The sequence below is a fragment of the Fusarium venenatum genome (assembly GCF_020744135.1).
Source record: "Fusarium venenatum strain MPI-CAGE-CH-0201 chromosome Unknown EDB82scaffold_3, whole genome shotgun sequence".
NCBI lineage: Eukaryota > Fungi > Ascomycota > Sordariomycetes > Hypocreales > Nectriaceae > Fusarium > Fusarium venenatum.
In genome coordinates this window covers 6,575,233-6,598,584 of record NW_027072131.1, presented here as the reverse complement: position 1 = coordinate 6,598,584, position 23,352 = coordinate 6,575,233, and the positions used below count along the sequence as shown (strand labels likewise).

General features: G+C 46.6%; 6 protein-coding genes across 6 annotated transcripts; 3 read left to right on the top strand and 3 right to left on the bottom strand.

Moving 5' to 3' along the window:
• The first annotated feature begins 2,005 nt into the window (after positions 1–2,005).
• On the top strand, positions 2,006–2,799 carry EDB82DRAFT_272063 (DASH complex subunit Spc19). The gene is made up of 2 exons (XM_025728674.2): positions 2,006–2,366; positions 2,420–2,799. The coding sequence occupies exons 1-2, from the start codon at positions 2,223–2,225 to the stop codon at positions 2,792–2,794; spliced, it is 519 nt and encodes a 172-aa protein (XP_025583017.1). The 5' UTR covers positions 2,006–2,222; the 3' UTR covers positions 2,795–2,799.
• Positions 2,800–3,908: 1,109 nt separating this feature from the next.
• Positions 3,909–4,919, bottom strand: EDB82DRAFT_478563 (uncharacterized protein; the record flags this gene model as incomplete). Its single annotated transcript, XM_025728673.2, has 3 exons — positions 3,909–4,427; positions 4,477–4,785; positions 4,839–4,919. 3 exons carry the CDS (start codon positions 4,917–4,919, stop codon positions 3,909–3,911), a joined length of 909 nt encoding a protein of 302 aa, XP_025583016.2.
• A 4,702-nt stretch (positions 4,920–9,621) lies between these two features.
• Positions 9,622–10,817, bottom strand: EDB82DRAFT_272018 (uncharacterized protein). The gene is made up of 2 exons (XM_025728671.2): positions 10,357–10,817; positions 9,622–10,303 (listed from the first exon to the last, which is right to left on the bottom strand). Exons 1-2 carry the CDS (start codon positions 10,562–10,564, stop codon positions 9,900–9,902), a joined length of 612 nt encoding a protein of 203 aa, XP_025583014.1. The 5' UTR covers positions 10,565–10,817; the 3' UTR covers positions 9,622–9,899.
• Positions 10,818–11,621: 804 nt separating this feature from the next.
• EDB82DRAFT_478560 (transmembrane amino acid transporter protein-domain-containing protein) lies at positions 11,622–13,320 on the top strand (the record flags this gene model as incomplete). Its single annotated transcript, XM_025728670.2, has 4 exons — positions 11,622–11,739; positions 11,793–12,373; positions 12,419–12,578; positions 12,632–13,320. 4 exons carry the CDS (start codon positions 11,622–11,624, stop codon positions 13,318–13,320), a joined length of 1,548 nt encoding a protein of 515 aa, XP_025583013.2.
• Positions 13,321–13,500: 180 nt separating this feature from the next.
• Positions 13,501–14,350, bottom strand: EDB82DRAFT_509431 (mitochondrial 37S ribosomal protein bS16m). Its single transcript, XM_025728669.2, has 2 exons — positions 14,070–14,350; positions 13,501–14,007 (listed from the first exon to the last, which is right to left on the bottom strand). Exons 1-2 carry the CDS (start codon positions 14,144–14,146, stop codon positions 13,740–13,742), a joined length of 345 nt encoding a protein of 114 aa, XP_025583012.1. The 5' UTR covers positions 14,147–14,350; the 3' UTR covers positions 13,501–13,739.
• Positions 14,334–15,829, top strand: EDB82DRAFT_271676 (NAD(P)H-hydrate epimerase). Its single transcript, XM_025728668.2, has 7 exons — positions 14,334–14,505; positions 14,553–14,661; positions 14,793–14,858; positions 14,908–15,002; positions 15,262–15,358; positions 15,406–15,634; positions 15,687–15,829. The coding sequence occupies exons 1-7, from the start codon at positions 14,494–14,496 to the stop codon at positions 15,787–15,789; spliced, it is 711 nt and encodes a 236-aa protein (XP_025583011.1). The 5' UTR covers positions 14,334–14,493; the 3' UTR covers positions 15,790–15,829.
• The last annotated feature ends 7,523 nt before the right edge of the window (positions 15,830–23,352 follow it).

The window sequence follows — 23,352 nt, the reverse complement described above, 5'->3', positions numbered from 1 at the left end:
TAAACTAGATTGAGAGTTAATATCTTAACAAAGAGTGATGCAGTGGCATACGCTTCCTATACTCCTAACAAAACCTAAGAACTCTAAAATCCGCACTTATAAACTCTCTCACCCACTGCCTGCTCTTCGTCTTTGCCATTTTGGGGTTCGAGTCCATCCATAGCGACCTTTTCACTCTCCGACTAGGTATTCTGAAATCAGAATCTAAAAATTTCTTGTTACGCAATACAAGGACTTTTAGAGCGAGATCCTCCATAGACGAGTAATATCGGTTACGTAGCTGATCGTATGAATATATTCATTTGAGAAATCTGCGAGAAAATAGATTCCGAGATAAAAACATGTGCGTGAGTTTCTAATACGGTTGCAAAGTGTTGAGTAGGAATCGAGCCCAAAATACCTCCCCTCTCCCGCGGAGGTAATCGTCCAAACGATGCTTGCGATCGTAGTCATTTCATGTACAATCATTGACACTTAAAGCCTCTGTTAACTTAAATAAACATCTAATAAAGCACTATAGGCTGAGATGGGAAAACGTTTATAGTGATTCTTCGTATAAATCATAATGTTACTATAGATCCTCTCGAAGACTATCGCTCGTTCCGTACTGTGAGGAGTGATTTATGCTACCATCTTCTTGATATAATACCACTTGAAGGTCCCTTTGAACATTTGTAATGAGAACCAAGTCTCGCGAACACATTGGAATGGTGCACTAATAATAGAAATAAGATACACCCAGTCAACTACAATAGTTTGGACCTAGAACCTCAAGTTCTTCTCATGCCAGGGCTTTGATCGCCAAAATTTTGTCAAGCCCACATGGCAAAGGGCGAACTCCGGGCCAAATACGTGCTTCTATAAAAATGATATCATAATTCTTAATATGTTTTTGGTTTCGTCTCCATCCAGTAACCGCTCTAGTGGTATGCCCTTGATCACCCTGTCAAATCGAGGTTCCTGTCTTTGAATAATGTGGCTTTAACTTCACATAATGACTTCCAGTCCTATAACAATATACTCAAAACCATTGCAACTGCCCGAACAGTTGGTTTCTAAATCTCAAATAGGTGATTTGACAACACCACAACTTCACAATCCTTGGAACCAGAAATGACTCTACTCGTATACCATTGAGATGATTTCAGTGGCAGCGTAATGTTCATCTTTCGAGAAAAAAAAACTAAGTTTACCTTTTCCTGAACCTAGCGACTCTATATTCTATGTTTGAAGATGTCGGAATACCGAGACGTGATTTCAAACTCATGTGATTCTGTTCTATGCCGTAGGGTTTCAGAACGTAAATATCGAACATCTTTTGAACAGTCACTTAGACAGGAACCAAGTAGCTTTACAGAGCTAGACAATCCAGATTGCGATCTGGTAAATTGTACTATGAACTGTGTTTCTACCAAAGAGCTTGCAAAGCCAAAATTAAATGAGAAATCTAGAGAGTCTAGTGGTATTATGACAACAGTCATCTGAAGACAATGTATATTCCCATATAGATCGCTTCTAAAATATCCCAGTAGCTTGTACTTTAACCCAGAACTGCTTAAGTTACGGTTTGCAGACTATCTAAACATCAAGTACCTAGTATAAGACCAATGCTTTGCTCACTGATAACCTTGTCGGAGCTATATGGGAGGTTGTAAGGCTTGTGGATTGCCCGAAGCGCAAAAGTTTTTGCTGCACTTGCAAAATGCTGTCAAATTAGTAAGGTTTGTAGATACAGCTAGACTTGCAAACTCAGCAGCTCACATTTACAGCCGCCTTTATTCGTCTTTATCAGAAATTAACAAACATACGACTCTTCGCCCCCAAGAACTAATGGATAGGCTATAGTAGAAATGAATGAATAACTAAAGTCTTACTCATTCTTACAAGACAAAGCAATGTATCATGGCATGAGGTTGAATTGTTATCGGTGGAAGTTCGGCAGACAAGTCGTAGTGAAGACCAATTAACAGACTGGCCCGTGCGTCAATCGTCACTCGACCGTTGTTTATCATCTTTCGCGCTCCGCATCGGGTTGAATCAAAACACTCAAGACATCTCTGATAAACCTCTGTACATAATTGCCATACTCGAACCCTAACACGCCTTTTATATTCAATAGGGAAAGGAACTGTACTGGAAGCTGTACTATAACCTTGGAATATTTCATCACTGGTTTACCCCGCGACGACAACACCAAAGACACCCCACGATCAATTATCATCATGGCTGCCGCCAATCTCTCTACTTACTCAGACTGCGTCTCATCACTACGCACATCTCTCAAGTTTCTTGAATCGTCCGTTGAAACACTCGATAATGGCGTCTCCGATTTCCCACGTCTAGTCAATGTCCTCAAGACCGTCCGCGTAAGTCTCCTCGCCTACCTCATACCTCAAATTATTGTGCTAACGCAGCTCAGCATTACGAACTCATCCCCCAGCCCACACTCGCAGCAGCAGAATCATCACTCCGCGACGAAATAGGACCCTATATTGCCCTGCTACTCTCCCGCGCGGACTCCCAAATCGAGCGCCAGGAACGCCGCATCGAGACCCTCAAAGCCCGCGCAGAACTGCAGCAGGGCCGATTATCGCGCCCAGACAACAACTACGACGAATACGGTGGCAAGTCTAAGAAGCAAAAAACCGGCAGTCGTAAACTCACAACCGAAGAGAAGCTTCGCGCGAGAGCAGTCCGGCAGCGCAAAGAAGCTCTGCGGTACGGTGTGGAACGACTAGAGCTGGAGGTGCTGCAAAAGGAGAGAGAGCTCAGGAAAAGATTGGAAGGACGATGAGCCTAACGAATTAACCGATTTGGAAAGCAACCTCAACCCAATTCATCCTGGCAATAGTTGAACTTGTGCGGCTCAAAGATCTTCCCAAGTGGAGAGGACGCATCATGCCTGAGACAGAAAAGCCGCATCGCATTGATCGACGCGCAATCCGGATGAGATCGGCACCGAGCATGTACCGGCTTCATCGACATTGCAAATGCCGATCTTGATAATGATAAGATTTGCTCGGAATTCGCAGGCCGAGGCATCGTGTTTTGAGTTCAAGGCAAAGCCAACCGCAAAACACCAATGGCTGGCTGAACCAGCTTGAACACGAGAGCTGTGCCTGTCTAGTCTCGGAAAGGCTAGTTTTGGGACTGTTATTGATACCCCATTTTTCGTCTTTTGACGAATCTGCCACGCGTTCCTGAGTAAAACCTTAACTCCTCAAGCGAAGGACCCAATAGTCCCCGCCAGGTGCAGATCCTAAATTAGCCCAAATTCACAACTGATATCACATAAGAGTCGGTTCGCATTCTAATAATCTTCATGTTTACTAGGTCAAGAGGGATGCTCCGATCCACTCTCGCTGTAGCTAGCTCGCTTGGTACTGTTCGTAACTGCACCTGACTGACCCAGACCTTGAACCAAATGCAACACCTTCCATACAAAGCTCAGCCCGCCTGCTGCTTTACATATACAATGCATCGTGTTGTACCTTGTCGTAGTGGGCTTGCTGACTCGACGTTGCCAGCGGCCATGTCGTTGCTTCGCCAGCCGGGGGTTAAACAATAGGCCGAGTCAAGTCTCGTGATTCTCGGGGTAATGGATAAAACAAAGAACAATAATTGAGGACAATAGAAAAGAAGACATTCAAAGTGAGAAAGAACTGCCTGGTTGCAGGCGCCGTGATCCGGTTTATAACACAAGGGGTTTTGTTCGTCCCAAATATACTCCATCCAACATATTTCCCATCCCAGTGCTGAAACCAAATCGCCGAGTCGTGACTCTAAAAACGTTAAAATGCGACAAACAATGAACGAGCAGCCCCTACGTGGGTCTGACGGTGTTCGACGGACGTAATCTCGCGCCTCATCGAACGGGTATCCCAGGGAATCCATACATGGATCGTTGCTCATAACAGGATGAGGTAGTTGCTGGGTGCAATACCCGTCTCGCCGCTCTCCTTGCGTGCCTGCCACCATCTTCCGCTGACGTCCGACACCTCCAAGATCTCATGCTTGGAGAAAGAAATCTCGTTGGCGTCGTCGGGGTTAGCTTCGTAGCTGTAAATGGCCTTTGCTCGATAAGGGTATTCGGTAGGTGGCACGACCTCGGCGTCGTTGCCGGGAGAGAGGCCGGGCTTGGATTGCGGTGGTTGTTGTTGCATGCCGGAGTTGGTATAGCTTTGGGGAACTGCAGAACCGCGAGGTCCGGCGATACCACCGATAGGTGAGGGGTTCTCGAAGCCGTTGAGCTGGGCAGAAGTGTACATTTGAGGAGGCTGGACGGAGTTGGAGGTCTCGGGGCGGCCACCGTAGGCGTTCATCGTCGATCGGTGGATGGTGGTGGACTCTTTTGCGAGGGCGAATGAGTCAAGGAAGGCTCGAGGAGTTGAAGATGGGTTGGATCCAAAGTAGAAAGTCCAGATTACCTGCAGATTGTTAGGTGTGCGCTGGGGCTTGAGATGAAGCGGGACTTACAATAACCATGGCTAGCAGAATGAAGCCAGCTGAGGCAGCCTCACGTGCGCCGCTATTAGAGTAAAGAAGCTGGTTGATACTGGACGAAACCAGGACGATGCCGGCAGCAAGATAACCGGTAACAGCGACATGATACGTATGGACAGCGTCGCTTCCGATCACAACAAAGACGCCAGTAATCAGGCATAGGCAGTAAATGCAACTCCACCAGACAAATGTCGGAAAAGGGTCGTTCTTAGCAAGATCGTCATCACTGTTTTGTTGTATTCTACCAATAATGCAGGCAACAAAAGTGATGAACCAGGCAAGCTACGGATGTGGGTTAGTATAGAGTAGTATTGAGGTGCAGGGAAGAGACGCACCGTGCTGATGGATAGCGTGGCTAGAGCAAAGGGGTCGCCAAGAATATTGCTCATCTGGATTCCCTTGCGTTGGCCGTACATTCTTGAGTTGTCCATTTTCTGAAGCGAGGGAGAGCTGAGAGAGTACGATGGCATAAGAACGATATCAGCCCGAATGGCGATTTGAGGTTGGTCGCGAGAGGAGAAAGCGCTTCTTTTGTTGCAGCCGATTGGTTGTTGTCAAACAGACGTGATGTTGTAAGGGACTCGATTGCTACCGGAGCATTCGGCGGTGAAAATGCGATTGGAAAGTGAAGAAAGAGGCTGTGTTCGAGTCGATTCGTTGTGGTGCGAAGTAAAGCGAAGCAGTGTCGATCTTCTGTATGAATTCGGTAGTCGTAAGACGAGCGGATGGTCGCGACAAGTCGATAGAGAAATACAGTAGTAATAATGGAATCAAGTTAAGGAATAGAAAAATGAGTGGAATGATCCAAGCCCTCGGACAAGATAAAAAACAAAAAGAATTATCTGTTGGTGAGCGGTTGGGATCAGTGGGAGGGAAAGAAAAGAAGGAGAGGGCGGAAATGATTGAATTGAACTGAATGGAACGGTTTGAGATGGGAAGAGAATGAACAGATTGGATGGATGGGATGTGCTCTCTGCGGCAGGTGGGAAGGGGGAAAATGGCACGCGGAGACAAGGGGCAGGTCCAGTCCAGTCCAGTCCAGTCCCAGTCTAGTCCAGTGAAAGACCAGGGCAGGGGAAGTAGGTTTCCTTCCAACGAATACAGAAAGCTCAAAGATGCTTGATACTGTTCTGTATTAGTTGAAGTGATTGATTGGTCTTGGCGTAAAATATGTGTGTATTGCAATGTAATACAACTATTGAAAAAGTTGTAAGGTTGAGAACTGTCGATGATTGTAACAATAACAACAGCTCAGCCGTGTGCAACTCGCGAGAAATGCGCGCGGTTGGCAATAAAAACAACACAATGCAGCGTAACACAGCACAACCAGTGGCTGTTGAATTCGGTTCAGGGCTGAACAAAAGCCACCACAGTACTGGGACGAATAAGAATAAAGTAAGATCCCTTTTGGTAACCAGACCAGTAAAAAAAGGTACCCGAACCGGATCTAGGGACTGTAGGTAAAAAAGGTAAGGTGGTAACGGATTTTATGTGACACAGTCACAAGTAAGACAGACGGGATAAGCACGGAATCAGGGTAATCGAAGCACAGCCAAAGACCTGTTCCAGTAGTAGAAATTGCCCGTACTTGGTGAATGTGTTACGAGAAGAAACAAATATATCAATCAATGATATAAGATGAGAAGAAGATTTGAAGGTGTCGAGAAGGAGAAGAGATGAGCCGAAAGAACTGCACTCTTCTGTAAGTGCGTGCGACTGTAATTGCTTGGTTCAGGGCAATCCAGGACAAGCTATGGATCGGGGAAATGAAAGGCGCCTGGTGACCCGGGATGCTCTGAGCAAACCAAATGACGCCTGGTAACCCCTGTACAATGTGGCGCTTCGTCTGTTCTTTTGCGACTATCGATAAAATAGATTGGATTTTACTGCAAAGGGTCGAAGGGGGCCGCGACAGGGTGGATTTCTATCAGAGGAAGAGCCGGATGTCTTCAAGAAGCCGAGTCCGTATAATTGGATCAAAGGCGCTGAATTTGATGGTTCGTAATTGTTTCGTTTCAATATTGTGTGTAAATCTCGTGATTTATTGGTGTTGGTTGCTTACATACGGTATGGTCTGGTCGTTGCAGTGACTTCTTGAGCATAAGACGAAAGGAAAAGGGAACAGCGGAAGCTGTGCCATGAAGAATGGACACCCTCCAACTTATCTACAGTATCAACCGCACATTCATAAGAATGGCTCATGTGAATTCCGCTTGTACATTCCGCTTGAATGCAAGATAATACCTTGGTGACCCCAACCTTGGCTTGGCGCCCAGCCCAGCCTATATCGCCAAATCGGACAGAGGCGCCTTTGATAGGAATTTTTATGACTCGTGATACCTAGCATGACATTCAGCCTGTGGCTGTAAAACACCTTTGACTATCCGAATGGTGGATGTCTTTTCTTTACCCCGTATTGTTTGAGGTTTGACCAGGGCAGAAACCAACGTAGTTGATTGGCTGGCTGCAAGGGCGAAGGTCATCGCGGGAGTTTCATCGATGCCACTCAAGCACAGAGCCACGGCCCCCCCCGTTTATTTTACCAAGTAATACAGAGTACTGCGCCTTCAAAACATTTTTCATCATTAAGTGGCTGGTCCCTGATATTTTAGCTTGAGACATGAGCAGCCTTTTTACTCTCTTGTGGCTGTCATCCAAAGAGATCATAATACTCCCAGGCTCAGATCTGTCTGATAAATCGCTCGCGATTGCTTGCATAAGACCCCAGCAGCGACGGCTGATCGTTCATAACGGTTCCGTTGGATCGACACTGCTTAATTCGACCAAGTAATTGATCCGTGCGAGTACATGTCATACAATACGCGTGCATCTTATTTTCTATTCCGCTCTCCAAGAATTAGCCACTATCTCAAACCGCAACTCTTTGATCCGTAGTAGTCCAAAACTTCAAGTGGTACGCTCGTATCTTGGTCCTCACTTGTGACCGGCTGCCTCTTTACCCGCTGAGCTCTGACAGCCCTAGAAACACATTTTCATCCCATCTTGTGCCACTGTCCGTGCCTTTTCTCCTTCTGCCTGAGCCTGTAACTATTTGTACCAAAGCCTCCATTCTCTTTGAAACCGCCTCTCTCCTGTTCTCAGGGCGGGTCTCTTACCCCTGGAGCCGTCAAAACTGAATAGCGAATCGCAAAGCTACCATTTTAATTTAGCCCGATCTTGATCACCACTGCCATGGTACGTATATACGAAAGTCAGTCCTTTCTCATCGACGCGTGGCTTTGTCTTTGCTCCCAAAAGATCGACTGCGCCATTCGGCTGATCGCTTCGGTCTTGAATTGACACACTGACACTGACAGTGCAGCATTGCTTGTGGAGAATGCCCCATCAACAGGAAAAAAGCTTGGGCTTCGGACCTTGTTCCAACGGTTGCTGGTGCGTCGCTGATCATTAGAGTCCCACGAGGCTAGCGAAGCAAAGTCCAAGCTGATCGCAACAGCTTTTGCTTGGACCTCTATAAGTGATGTTTTGCAGTTTTGCAGTTTTGGAGAAACAGAACTATGCAGCGGACTCTGTATAGTGTTTGGGCGGTTGTTTATGGTGTTCGTTCGACTATGATGGTTGCCATTGTGACCTGCAATGAAACTGGACTACGCAGTTAGCGTGGTGTGTTCATGTATCAATTCAAAGTTGAATATATCTAGATTATATCAAGAACTATTATACTCACTGCCATGGAGAAGAAAATGGTCATTCTTCAATACTTAACATAAGTTGAGTGATGCCATGTAGGGAAATATTTAGTATGTGCATGTAATAAAGAACTCGAGGTTTTATATTCACGCAGGATTTCATACACCGCCTTGCTCAGTTCTAGGTACTTGATAAAACAATCAATATTAACAAAGTATAGAGCATCTGGGGTATATCAGGGAGGAACAGTTTGAAGAACATTATAATAAATACAAAGGTATCGTACTCGTGCTTAGATAATGTCTTTCTGTTTCCTAATAGTATCTATTCATACCTGTTTGGGCCACCTCAAACTCTTGATAGTTCGAGCCCTGGCTTTGCAACTATAACATCATAGTACAGAATATCATTACTGACATCAATCCTATCTACCTGTATTTGCTTCGTATCTCAGCCAGTATTTATCTCATGCGCAATTGACCCGACTTCTTACGATGAACCAGCCGAGACGTAGTTGAAACATGGATCAAATCACTTCCGGGGCAACACCACCTCTACGTAATACGAAACCATTGAAGACTCTTCTTCACTACTCCAATAGATGTTTGTTTCTATCCAAGAGTTCAAACACACATGAGACTAGGTTTCTGGCGAAGTAAACACATGCTGGGTCTGAAACCAAGCCGGCATCTTGATTTCCGAAACAGTCCTCATACAGCTACTACAATGAACGGCATGACAAACAGCCCTCAAGATTTGTAATGTGAAAGATGTAATGGTCAGCGGGCTATCATGAAGCACACAGAGAAGGTTGATGTAAACGAACACTATTCATTGACCTTGCTTCTCTGATAGTCTGAAACCCGGCATACCCTAACAAGTACAGTCAGGACGAACCGGTGGAGATAACATACTGTGAGAGAAGATGGAAAGAAACAAAATGTAGTAGACATCAGGGTACCAGAAAAGTTGACCGCCAGAAGCATAAGAGACGAAACCAGTAGGTCAGCGTATGCTTCTTAGACTATAGTTCTTAGGCTATTTGTTTTTGTACCCTAAGGCTAAGGAGGTCGACTTTCCTGCCCCCACTAGATAGGGAGGAAAACGAAAAGAAAAAGAGACTACACATAAAGTACTGTTTCTTGCTGAAGAAATGAAGAGTGATCCTCTTCGCTCCGATATGGAATTGAACACGCAGTGTCCTGGAGATCAACTAGAAAGATTGACAAGTCCGACTGACTAGACCGTACAAGAAGAATCGCTTAAAAACATTTGGTCCTTAGTTCGATTATATGGGCATCGTGAAGTTATCCACCGGCAGGTTACTCAGCTCGGGTTGGTGAAAAACGGGAACTGGGAGTTAGAAGTTAGGAATGCTTGAATCAGTACTTCATAAACCCTCCATTAATAGAGGAGGTCGTTCGTAGCGTAAATTAAATATTAGATTATTATAATAATTACTGTCGATGTTCAAAATCATCAATATTGTCTTGGCTGGTCGTGATAATGTTTTGATTAGAAACATGCCATGGATGTAGCTTGTCTAGCAAACAATACCTACATCAGACCCCGACCATCATGAGTAAGTTGGAAACGCGCATGGTCCTTTCAGTGAGTGGATATGTCATTTATCAAGATGTTTGTCTACGTAATCTCGTTACGAGCAAGTCCTTAGTTCTATATAATAAGATGTCAAACGACCCTTGTTAAGCAATGTCTAATCTGGGGTATCTTCAAATATGTCTTCATAACTCATCTTCAGCCTCCTGCTCCCGCTCTGCCCTGCGTACCTGCCGTTCGACAAATTCCACGCGAGACTCTAGATCTGCCATCGCCTTGGAGTTGGTCAGAACTCCTGTTTCGTACCAGGCTCGCACGGCCGTCTCGCTTCGCGGTCGGAGGTCTGCTATCTCAGCAGCTTGTGCAATTTGCGTCGCCTCGATCGCCTTCATTCGATCTTGCAAAGCTACAAGGGCTGCACTGTCCGCCGGGTCGGGAATAGGACTATCCTTGATCGCGGTAAGGGATGATAAAGTGGTAGGGAAAGCTGAAGCCGAGGCAAGAACAATGGATTGAAGGGCATCGATGTCGAGTTGTGATGGTGGTTCTGATGGCTCGGGTGCATGGAAGAAATCAGGATTGGCTCGATCTGTAAGGGACAGGTAAGCACCGATTTAAACAACAAGATTTAATAACACATACAAATTTTTATAAGTTCATGATAGTCGCGAAAGTCGTATAGGAGCTTGGAGAAGCGCCGCTCGAGTTGGCCGATCTGATCAGTCGCTGACCGATCCTGAGCCAGCGCTGGTGATTGGGACTGGCCATAAAGAAGATGCTCGACACGCAGGAGTCGCGACTCCAGTAGGTCAAGCGTAGAAAGGGTCGTCTCGTTCATAGTGGTGGCCATCGTGACAGCGAGCGCGCGGCACAAGCGCGGGACCTCAAAGTAAGGTACGGTAAGTAAGGTATTGGTTTGAATGATGGAGTGGATGCGGTCAAGGGCGAAAGTGGGGGGTCAGGAGGATGTCATGAAATTGTGAGACCTGCAGGACCATGGTATTTGCTGTAAAGTTGGGTAATTTAGGAATAGTTTGCTAGTTGAATGAATAAATGAATGAACTTTCATGGTTAATTGAAATATACTTTCAGTAATAATGATACTATATTATGAACAGACAAATCATGGCCATCATGAGAACATAAAGTGCTGCAGAAGAACATCTCTCTATCCCCTGAAGCCCTGAAGCAGTTCCCCAGATCAGGATCATGGCTTGTCTAAAAACCACCCTGATTGGCCATCTCATCTCCTTGGCGCACAACGATTGGCTATACGGGTTCGGCACAACATCTCCTCTCCAGTAGTAGTAGCTCCCCCGTTGTTTTGATTTCCAAGGATCGTGGCAGGAGCCGACTGTGTCTGTGTCAGGAAATCGTACTAAACCATCTCCTGACTGTTTCTTCTTCCTCCTGCATCTAATTCATCCACAACAGCCTCGTTGGCACTTGGCTCGTGACTTGGCCTGTTGTGATCCGAGTGTTAAACCTCTTGTCTGTCTGTCAGGGGCCTTTGTGCCGTGGGACGGTGGAAGTGCAAGCACTCACTGACCCGATTGACTGACGCAATTTGGTCTAGGCCTGTCCAGCCTACCAACTTCCGACTTCCCGCCCCCGTGCCTAGTCAGCAACTTATCGGATTTGAATCCCGAGGAACGCAGCGATAACGAAGTTGCATAACTGCAGTTTGACTTGCGACAACACACTCATAGCAACTTGTCTACCTGCAAAACAATCATCGAAAACCTTACAACTAGCTCCGCCCATTGCGATCGCGCCGAACAATCGACGACACTCCATATTCCTTTGTCGTGTTAATGACCAACTACTCTACCATATCTGATGGAAACGCTTCTACAACAAGAAGTGCCGGCGACATGTCAAGGTGAGGAGACCCGCCGACACCGGCCATGGTGATTATCATCGCTCACAACAGACTCCCCAGACCTCGACGTCGCGGTCATAAGGATGGCGGCCATGGCGGCCAAGCCACCACGATCAGCAGTGTCGTAAATCTGCTAAACACAAGTACGTTCAATGTCACTGAACCGACCGACATGATGCTAACACGGACTGTCAAGTTGTTGGAGCTGGCACTCTTGCCATGCCCTCTGTTATGTCCCACATGGGAATCATGCTCGGCGTCATCCTTATTGTGTGGTCTGGATTGACCGCTGCTTTCGGTCTTTATCTCCAGTCTCGATGCGCTCGATATCTCGAACGAGGAACAGCCTCCTTCTTTTCCCTGTCGCAAATTACATACCCCAACGCCGCCGTTATCTTCGATGCTGCAATCGCGATCAAGTGTTTTGGAGTCGGTGTATCATACATGATCATCATCGGGGATCTCATGCCTGGTGTGGTGTTGGGCTTCTTGAGCAATGCTAATAGCGCTCCGTATCTGGTTGATCGCAACTTTTGGATCACTGCGTTTATGCTCATTATTATCCCTCTCAGCTTCTTGCGGAGGTTGGATTCACTAAAGTACACCAGTATTGTTGCGTTGGTATCTATCGGATATTTGATTGTCTTGGTGATTTATCACTTTGCATCTGATAAGCATGCTGACCCGGGAAGCATAAGAGTAATCCAATGGGGTGGAGCGATCGAGACACTGAGCGCTCTACCTGTCGTGGTCTTTGCCTACACTTGCCATCAAAACGTATGTAAACTGAAATTAGCCATTGAACTCTGCTGACCTATTTAGATGTTCTCCATTCTGAACGAATTGAAAGACAATTCTCCCAGAAGTGTTGTCGGAGTCGTTGTTACCAGCATTGGATCTGCTTCCTCCATTTATATTGTTGTGGCTATTTCTGGCTACCTTACCTTTGGCAATGCCGTTGTTGGCAACATCGTGTCGATGTGTAGGTTTTCCCGTTTTGGTTTGGCGATGATCAAACGTAACTAACAAGAATAGACCCGACTGGAGCTGCTTCGACAATTGGCAAGGCAGCCATTGTCGTCCTTGTTACTTTCTCGGTTCCTTTGCAGGTGCATCCTTGCCGAGCTTCTTTGGATGCTGTTCTGAAGTGGCGACCAAACCGTAACTCATCTAACAATGGCCGAACTGCGACACCACTGCTACCTGTATCTCCACCTGGTGATCACGGGAGCACTGCTCCTATGTCTGATCTTCGGTTCGCAGTCATTACCACCTTTATTCTTACTTTCGCCTACATGACTGCTCTCTCGGTCACCAGTCTTGATCGCGTCCTGGCCTTTGTTGGCAGCACCGGATCAACTTCTATCAGTTTCATCCTTCCCGGCCTCTTCTACTATAAGATCAGTAACCCGGACAGTACTTATCATCAACGATTGGTCAAGGAAGACGATGATATTGACGAAGACTCTTCCACTTCCGATGTAGAAGAATCTGCTGCTCTAGCTCAGAGCACAACTAGTGTTCGCAGCGGCGTCAGCGTCGCTAGCAATGCCAGCACCCGCAGCAACCGAAACTCATGGCGATGGCGACGCAAGTGGCGCTGGGATCTCGAACACATTGAACACCACCATCTACGCAGAATGGCACTTGCTCTCGCTATCTATGGAGCTGTTATCATGTCTGTGTGTCTCGCGCTTAACATTTTCTTTGCTGTCACTCATTAAAATGTTTTATTTTATTTTCTCTCACGACCTTATCGGGATGACATATGTTGGATAAAGGCGTTGCAAAGACGAGGGTATGTGTTGGGTTTTCTTATTTAGCGACTCATATTCCATAGACAGCTTTAAATGTGTTTAGACATGGTATTGGGTAGCGCTTCAATACAAATAGTAATAGAGACAAATGACTTGGCTGTGGTGAATCAAGCCGTTTCCAGCATAAGTATATATTACAGTCTCCTCTTGAAAGCGGCATGGGCCTTTATCACCTGCCAAAGATCCCCGGTGATCGTCTGTGTTGGTCCTGCCTGCTCTCGATTTTTGCTGGCTCATTCAAATCGGGTGATATCGATCCCCGAACCAACGCCTCGAAATGTCTTTTTATACATTATCATACAGCCTTCCGGACCTTTCTTGCTTTTTTATCGAATCTGGACTTCGTTCTTGTCCAAAACACCTTTTAACTCGTCCTTCTTGGGACCGAACTGCTTCTTTGGTAGAATGCCAATCATGGAGAGTAATCGCCATGCCGTATCCGTAGGCTGTGCACCAACACCGACCCAGTACATCACGCGCGCACGATCGAGTTGGATATCCTTGTGAAGTTTTCCAGAATTGTCGTAAGGGTCGGCCTTGGGAATCGGGTCATATGTGCCGATGACTTCGAGCGGCTTGGAGTTACGAGCCGTTCTAGACAAGTTTGTTAGTGGTGTGCGTTCAATTCGGGCCACGAGTCGACGGGTTAAGCGCACCGAGCGTGGGCAACAACGATGTTGTAAAAGGGCTGGTTTCGACGCCCGAAGCGGGCGAGACGGATTTTGACAACCATGACGGCGATATGGGGAGACTTGACGATCACGGTTATAACAATCGCCTGGGTAGATGCTACTGCTTTGAAGGTTGGGACATTTTCGAAATCGGAATCGGTGTCTAGTTTCGCCGGTGTGGCTGCTGCTGAGGTGGATCACAACAGTGATGTGGCTGTGCTATCCAACGGCCGAAGGAGCACCCTGCTGAGTGATGTCAGTCCCTGGATCTTCCAACATTTACTCACTGACGACATACAGAGGCTGCTTGATTTTCACATCATCAGAATTACTACTGTGATCCATTGTTGTTACGATTCTAACGAAATCCTCTCGAAAACTAGGCAGAACAAAAGATTCAAAACACACAATGGCGATTAGAGTAAGCGATGAAAGCTATCCTTATAGCTCAGTTACTGACTGCTCCAGACACTCGGAGCCAAAGCTGCTGCTGCTCTTGATCAGGAACTTATGAGCACTGGTGCATTCTCACTTGACCAGCTCATGGAGCTCGCTGGTCTTGCAGTTTCTCAAGCCGGTAAGTTGCTCAACAATTCGGATACGTCTTACAGGAGCCTTCGAAGCTTCTGTATCATTTTGTGTTGCATTGCATGGCCTACAGTGGCCTACGACTGTATTTCACGACACTCAGCCTGCTAATATCACTAGTGTACCGCCTCCAGCCCCTTGAAAATGGTCGCAGAATTCTCGTTGCTTGTGGACCTGGAAACAACGGTATGCCTCTTTCACTAGCTCCTCGATGCAAGTAACTGGATAGTTTCAGGTGGTGATGGACTCGTGGCTGCTCGTCATCTTCGACAGTACGGTTACAGCCCGACTGTGTTCTACCCCAAAAGAAGTAAAAACGACCTGTATCAGGTAAGTTGTTGTTTTCATGTGATTCTTCACCATTTCACCATGTATGATATTGTATAGTATCATTGTATACCGAGAATTTTACAATTTCATTGTTTTATTGTTTTTGTGATTCCTTTGTCGGTTGTTTTCTACCACTCCTGCGGTAACGGTCGAATAGCAATAACTGGTATATCGTTCAATCGATGTAACCAGCTTTTTCCTCGTCTTTCTCCTCGTTTTCCATGCTTGAAAGCTGAACTGTCGCTGACCTTATTCCCAGCGACTTGCCAAACAACTCGAAGATCTTGAGGTTCCTTTCATCGACGATTTTCCCTCGGCGCTGAAATCGACAGATCATGTTGTCGATGCGATTTTCGGTATGTTGTACTCGCTTGACAGCAGAATCGTCTGACCCTTCAACTAGGATTTAGTTTTTCAGGAGAAGTTCGAGAACCATTTCCTGCAGTGATTCAAGCACTGCAAGACACTAAATTGCCGGTCACATCGGTCGATGCTCCATCATCATGGGATATCGAAGATGGTCCGCCAAAGTCTGGGCTCGGTAGCTCCTTCATGCCTACGGCACTCATTAGCCTGACAGCGCCAAAGCCACTAGTGAAGCACTTCAAAGGTCGACACTTCATTGGAGGACGGTACGTACTGGTGTCGTAAGGGTCGGCTCGAGATAACTAACCCTGAAGATAGATTTGTAACTCCGTCCATTGCCAAGAAATTTGACTTTGAAGTTCCGGAGTATAAAGGTGTCGATCAGGTCGTTGAGGTTGAAGTACCCGAGCAGAAACTCTAAGAGAATGGTCGAATTGGCCGTGATTCGAAAATAGGGGGTTTTGGTCACCACCCTTTGTCTCTTCTGGATAGCAAACGTATCACATAATTCGACAACCTCCCCTCAAACTATTTGGACAGACTGGACTTGGGCACTGCCCATCTCGCATCATAGTCCGGAGAAATATGACGCCTTGTGGACATACAAGTAATGGCGGACGGAATAATTGACAAAATTCGACATAGACGAGATACTCTTTCCCGCAGACGTGGCACGCAGCCGAATGCTGCGTGCACATTTATCTGTGAGCTCGAGCTTTGTCCTTAGATTTCGAATAGGTGATGATCGAGCCGTCGATTGAGAAAGGGTAGACCTGCACCAACGACATGGACAATGACGTGGAAGAATGGCGTACAGGTAGAGGGAAGAAAATGCAAGCTGACAATTCTCATAGGCGGGAGATGGCAATCGTGGATGGAATGGTAGTCGTCGTGAAACAGAATTTCGTTCAAGGTCAACAGAGAACTGATATAAAGAGTGTGGCGTCGAAACAGAAGTCCTGTTTAACAGACTACAGACGTGGTGGCCAGTTGCCACCGAGGCTTAGTATGTCCAGTGTGTCCAGTATGTCCCGGTAGCCAGGGGGCTTCAGAAGGGGGGTTACAGGGACCCAGCGGGAACTTAGAAGGTAAAAAGACGAGTCCACGTCAGGCTGGTTGTCTCGGCCCCGGGCGACGTTACCTGGAAGAGTCGTGGCAAAAGAGGGACATGACGACTCTCGAGGATGGTGCCGTACTGATGGTGGTACATGGACGGAATAGAAAAGGGAACAAAAGCATGCGACGGCGAGGCATTTTGAGGGAAGTGATGTTAAAATCCTGTGCGTCCGATGAGCACCTTTGGTGGAAAACACCACCTTACTCTTACGCTTGTCTGATGAGGGAGTCCCGGAGCCGGAGCATTTGCTCCTCGACCCGCATGACAGGCGGGGTCTGTAATGCAGCGCTTGCAAAACGTACTGTTTGATATAGGCACACGGGCCCGCTTTTTTTTATCCCATGCAGAGAAAGAGAGAACCAGTTCCTTCAGGAAGCATCTCGAAAGCTGGTGCTTTACAGTGCAGAACAGTACAGTACCTGCCTACTTACATGACGGTATCCCATCTGCATGTCTGTCCATCCATAATACTCTTACTGTCTCTTGATGACAGCAGTAACATGGTATCAATAATGACCTGACACGCCAACGTCAGCCAACAACTTTAATCGGAGCCACAGTTGATCGGCCTCGAAGGAACAAGCAAGTCTTTCCGACTCGGCTCGCCAATTTCTTGCGACATTGACTCGCACAAAGAGAGATTTGCAAAGCGTCTCCAGAAAAGTGAAAAATTTAATGGTTTAGAGTCTCAAAGATTCCGAGCGCAGTATGCTAATCGTTGATATCGGTCAGAATATGGGATGGCGCCGCTGACTAGTGGTTATACTGACGGCTTGGCTCGACAGGCTTGATGAGATCACGATGAAATGGACAACCAACAGTCACAGTTCAGCGAAATGATTTGCTTCGGGGACGACCTGAAATAAAGGATCCCGACGCTACGACCGCCAGGGTCCTCGTGGGTGTGGTCCACGATCTCGGGACCCACGATCGCAAATGGAGAATTGTTGCGGCAGATCGAACGGCGTCCCGTCATGTCTCGAACCTGACTGGCTGACTGCAAAGTACTCATCAATTCAACGGGGCCAAGTTGCCCTCCAATTCAGCTCAGACTAATCCATACAGGTTGAGGTACCCCAACTAAACAAGAAGAAAATGTTTTTGCGGCACAGTGTATTCTGACTTACTTGACAACCTTGTTCAAAAGAGCTGCGCCACAGGTCAGGTACGGTGACAGGGTCCTGTACCACGACAGACTCTCCTTTGATTGAGGGACCAGACTAGAGATAAAGTTTCCGAATCTTCAATACGGCCACTAATTGAGCTACTCTTGTGTATGTATGGTCTTTATGTGCTAACCCCTGTCGAGAAACAGTTTTTAGGGAGATTTGTACATAATAGTCACCTTGGCAAGTCGGGTACCGATACCCTGGTCCCGTCACTGAGTCGAGAACGAGGTCGAGATCGTCAGAGACCTGACTCTATACAGCTGTATTGCCTAACAATGTCAGCCACAGATTGCGAGAAAGACTATTTCCAGGAGGATCGAGAAAGTCGCACAATATTGGAACAGCCTCGTTGACCTGGAAGAACAACACGGGTAGTCGCACGTGTCTTATTGTGCCGGTTCGGCTCGGCAGTGGTGAACCTCCTAGGCATGCTGCAGCGTACGTTAGTAAGTAGGTGTGACGTGCTCACAAAGCCCTAGCAAAACTCAATTGGGTCAAAATCTTAAGGACGGGCGCGAGCTCAAGATAAAGCAACAATCGAAGCCATCGCCGTTTGTTTGCCATGTCACACCCATGCATCTGAAGCCCAACGAAGTGCCACTCTCAGCTGCCGGATGCATGATGGGCATTCGCTGTGGGCTTGTAAATTGCATTTCCAGCCATTGTATCCGTACACAACGGATACAACGCGGAGTATAGCACGTACGAGGCCAAGATCCCTGCAATCGATCTCGAGATGAAACGGCTACCAGTCGTTGTTTTTGCCCCAGATGGTTCGTATTCGAGTTAATGGGGTCAACTTTGGCTCTTACAGTACTTCACAATGACAGATGGGGCCATCAGACGATTACTTAGTCTACCCGCTAAACAAATCAAGTAAAATGGACGTGAGCGGTGAGTATTTGGACACCATCGGAAGTGTCCGTCCCAGGAATACCACTGGTCAATTGGTTATATAAGTCGTGTTTGGATAAGGCTCACCCCTGTCAATGAACGGGCTCCAAGGTGGCCTCAGTGGTCAAGTCAAGTTAAGCCAAGTCAACTCGGAGAGGGTTTTCCGGCGCGGATCATAACGTTGTTGAGATGGATGGGGAATTATCATTGCCCTAGTGAATGATGCATATTCGTTAGCTATGGACGCGATTTGCGAACCCCGTAGGATTGCATAACATGGAGAATTTGGGAGAATTAGATCTCAGGGTCTTTGCTCCAGGCGGAGAGTTTCCTCCGCAACATCTGGCTCCAATCAAGCACAGCAATAAATAAACCGGAGGATGCTCCGGTTCGTGGGGGTTGTTTTATTCACTGGCCAGAAATAAAAAAGATTTTTTTGTTCAAGAAAAAATCACAATCGCGTCGTAGCAGGGAAGTCCCGGTACATGGATTTTGCAAAGGATTATTTATGTCAGTACTCACACTGTGTTTCAATGTTATTTACCGAGGTGTCACCGGCAATTAATTTTGGTGATAATCCTGAGTTGCCTCATTGACGTCATAATTGTCAAATCCCCTGCTTACCAGAAGATTCTATGCATATGAAGATTCTAGACTTCTCAAGCGATAGCCTTCAACAGTTCATCAAATAACATCAAGACCGTGACCAATTACGTACTTACTGTATATACTGTGCTTCAAACTTAGCCTTAGCTCGAGTGTTTTCAGATTCAACCATGCCAACCAACCAGTCAACATTTTATTATCATATGGCCCCTACTGGATCCAATGCTCAGCCCAACTATCCGTCTTCAACTGCCGACCATCCCATTATGAGTATAGAGCCGGTCAGCATTACTTTATGTGCATGCTCGCATGCAGCATCGATTCTTGAATAGGAATATACATGCGTGCGTACATGCAACGTTACTCGCCTTTCTCTTTATGTTCAGTTGCTGAGCCGCGATATCTTATCCAATATCCATTTCATCGTTCCAGTACTCCACAAGGTCAGCTTTTCGACGTCAAAGTTCGCAAAATTCTTAACCTCTACTCGCCTTTTCGACATCGTCACATACATCAAGGGCGGGTCCTTGAATATTCTCGGAGCTACAGCTCCTACCTACACAGAGTTTGAAGTGTCTCAGCATGTTGTTTTGAAGATTTGACGTGTGGAGGTAGCTATCCTCAGGGGTTCAAACAACCTGGCTTGAGGGCATCAACAGTTGAAAACAATAAGTCAGCTTATACCATTCCACAATTGATACTGGACGTTTCTTCCCTGCGCCATGCCATATGGAGCCCAAGTTTCAACCATCCCCTGCCTGCCCAAGAGCGAGATACTGTTGACGATTCCAATCTTGTGGCGGGTTAGAGAAAGGACCCTTCGATAATGGCTGATGGTATGACTAAAGTGGATGCATCTCAGGCAACGAACTAGCAATTTGGCAAGGCGATAGCTTGCTGATTTGACAGGGAGCATGATACAGCCGCTACTGGAAACGTTGCGTGGCCGATGGGGACAAGCATAAGAGTCAAGCCAACATTTTCTGCGCCAATACTTCTCGTCCTAGATAAAGACACTTGTCAAATTTCAATGGGAAAGTTCGGATCCTACTCCTATCAGGGGGAGATATGTTGTCGGGTTGCGTTATCGAGATAGTGACAAACCACCATATTTGAAAAGCATTCGTCATGTACCGGTACAAGGTGAGAGAAAAGCACGGACAGCATCTCCTCGGTGACTCATAGCTCTATTGATAGGAATACGAAATATCCTAGACGCACACATTGTCTGGTCGTCATCCATGCTTGACACAATGTCGAACGTGGCGGGTTTCGTCAAATAGCTCAAGGTAACGCCGAGGATAGGTATTGGTCTTCATGACACGGGATAGTCCAAAGGGTGGTTTGAAATAGACAGTAAAGAACCAGTCATGACTTGGTCCGGTTGAGATTGGACATGCCACATACGTCAATAAAGGATTCTCAACCCTTCTCTGCTGAGTGTCTAAACCACTCGTACTCAACCCGAGCTTTACATGGTAGAATACCAAAAATGAAGGAGTACGATATAGACGTCCACATCTATCAGAAGAAATGTAGAGCACTATAGATTCTGTCTAAGCTGGATTCAAGAGCCCGAGGCAAATCATCTCCTCATCATTTCTAATATCATATATGTAATCTCTGGGGGAATGTCCATACCAGATATCATTGACCTCACCGAGCTGTCGACAGTCTTGATGAAACTCCTCTATGTGAAAACTCCATAGATATGTTCAACGACGGAAAAGAGATACGTCAGTGGGAAGCCATGGGGCACGAATTGCCAACATGATGAATTTATTGTGTGCTTTGTGAACAATCGAGTGTTTCTCCAGGCACTTCAAAAACTTTGCACAAGACTAGATTCCAGGCTGTTTTGGCTGATTAACGATGTGGGAGATTGTGCAATATGCGAGAAGTGCATGCAATGTACCGTCCCTTTATTCTTTAGAGATGCTAAGTGAAGTCATGCCAGTCTTGAGGGAATGCCTTTTGTCAGTCTGACTTCTTTAGCTTTACTCTAAATGTGAAGTTAGCAGCTTTCATATTCTCAGCCAATCTGGTTTCTAGAAAGAAAATGCAGGAAAGGAGATTGAGCTACAGTAAATAATTAGAGAGCTTCTGGGAATTGTGAGATTAGATTAACTGTATGTTGGGCTTGCTGGCTGATCTCCTAGATATTAGTTCAAACTCTTCGCGAATACCGGATGAACTGTCACTATAATGTCGACAAGACGAGTTAAGCGACACGGGGGCGGTTTTAGGCCTTAAAATGACTGGCTGTAGGCGTAGACTCCTTGGTTTGCTCAGTGCCTGACATCGAGTCATATGGATGGCCAAAGCTACGACGCGCATCAGCGTTGGAAGTGACATGCGTCGATAGAGAATGTGGCTGATCAATTTTGGAGAAGACTTAGTTCAGTAGAAACTATTTGTGCCCTTCTGGCATGCAACGAGTCTTTAATGAGTACATTGATTGTCTTAAGGGAAGGTCGAGGCATAGTACCAAGCTCAGCGAAGGTAAGCATAGGGATTGAGTGTATGTGGCATGACTCTTTACTTGAGGTGAAACACAGCACGCAATGGACATATAAGGCATGAGTCACTCGGTAATGAGTGGAAAGTTAAACAAAACATATGTGATCAATTTCTGTACAAAAACATTATGACAATCTCGATGGAAACAAACTAATTATACAAGATATACAGACATAGGAAAGGACTCAGGGTCAAGACCCTCTCATTTATATACTCCGAGAGTCTGACTGTCGCTATACATAGGAAAAGAAATCAGTGCCATAACACTCGTGTTCTTGACGCGAGAGTGCTTGACTGTCGGGGACATAGGAAAATAGAGGATGTAAGGGTAAAATCCCTTTTAGTCTTAGACAGGAAGCGTCTGACTGTGATGGGTATACATAGAAAAAGTAACAAGATTCGATGTCTTATTACTTGGGGAGATTTTGACTGTCGATACACCTGGCACCGTCGTTCCATGAGGATACTGGGCCTGTTGAGACGAACTTGGGGGTGCCGATCGTTGGTGCGATGGGGAATTGGTAAATGTTTCCACTGGAGTTCTCTGAACCGTAGAGGGAACCGTCAGCAGCGGCGTAGAGGGCTCCCCAGATGTTGTCACCAGTGATATATCCAAATGACTTCATTGTCTGCCATGTGTATGAGGTACGACTGAAACGGCATAGAGTGGACGCTGAGCCATCGCTGTTGTACATGACGGAATACATGAAGTCGCCTCCTCCTGGGACAAAGGCCCAGTCGGCAGCCTTGAGGGAGGTTGTAGCGGTACCGCTCATGATGATCTGGCCATACTTGGCAGAACCAGGCATGACATCGATAACCCACCATGCGCCTCCGTTGTTCGAGATCCAGAAGTGACCTTGGTTGTCGATATCACCCATGTTGACGGAGCGGTCACTGGTACGGGCGGGGAGCAAGGTGGAAGTACCATCGCCGCCGATGCGAATGAGTTGGGTACCGGTGTTGTCCATGTACATACCGTAGATGTAGTCGTCGAAACGGTTGTAACCAATACCGTTGATCCAACCACCACCACCGACAGTACTCTTGATGAGGGTTGTTTTACCAGTGCTAATCTCAACACGGTAAAGGGCAGTCTTCTGCATGAGATAACCATAGACGTCGCAACTGAATTGAGGACCGGCACTGGTGTAGGCCGGAGCAACAGGCCTAGTTGTAGTTGCAATTATCACAGTGCCAGCATCGCCGCTGGCGCCAGGAGGGTTGTAAGTGGTGTAAGCACTGGAATCAGCTGTAGTGACTGTGACGGGTGGCCGTTGAACGATAACGGTACCAGGATCCCCAGCCTTGCCGGGCGGTGAGTACGTAGTGGATGTGGCAGTCAGAGTTGTAGGACCGGCTGTGGTGATGGTAACATTATAAGGAGTGGGGAACTGGATTAGAACTGTGTCAGGAGCACCCGGGTCCGAGGCTGTCATTGAGACCGTAGTGGCACGAGTGATAGTGCTAACTGTTTGTGTTGTTGTGACCGTGGACTTAGGGGGATATTGAATGAGGACTGTATCAGGACTGTTTGGGTCTGCAGCAGTTATTGAGGTTGTAGTAGCACGGGTAATAGAGCTAACTCCCGTCTGTGTTGTTGTGATCGTAGACCTAGGCGGGTACTGAATTAGGACCGTATTAGGACTATTCGGGTCTGCGGCGTTCATCGAGACCG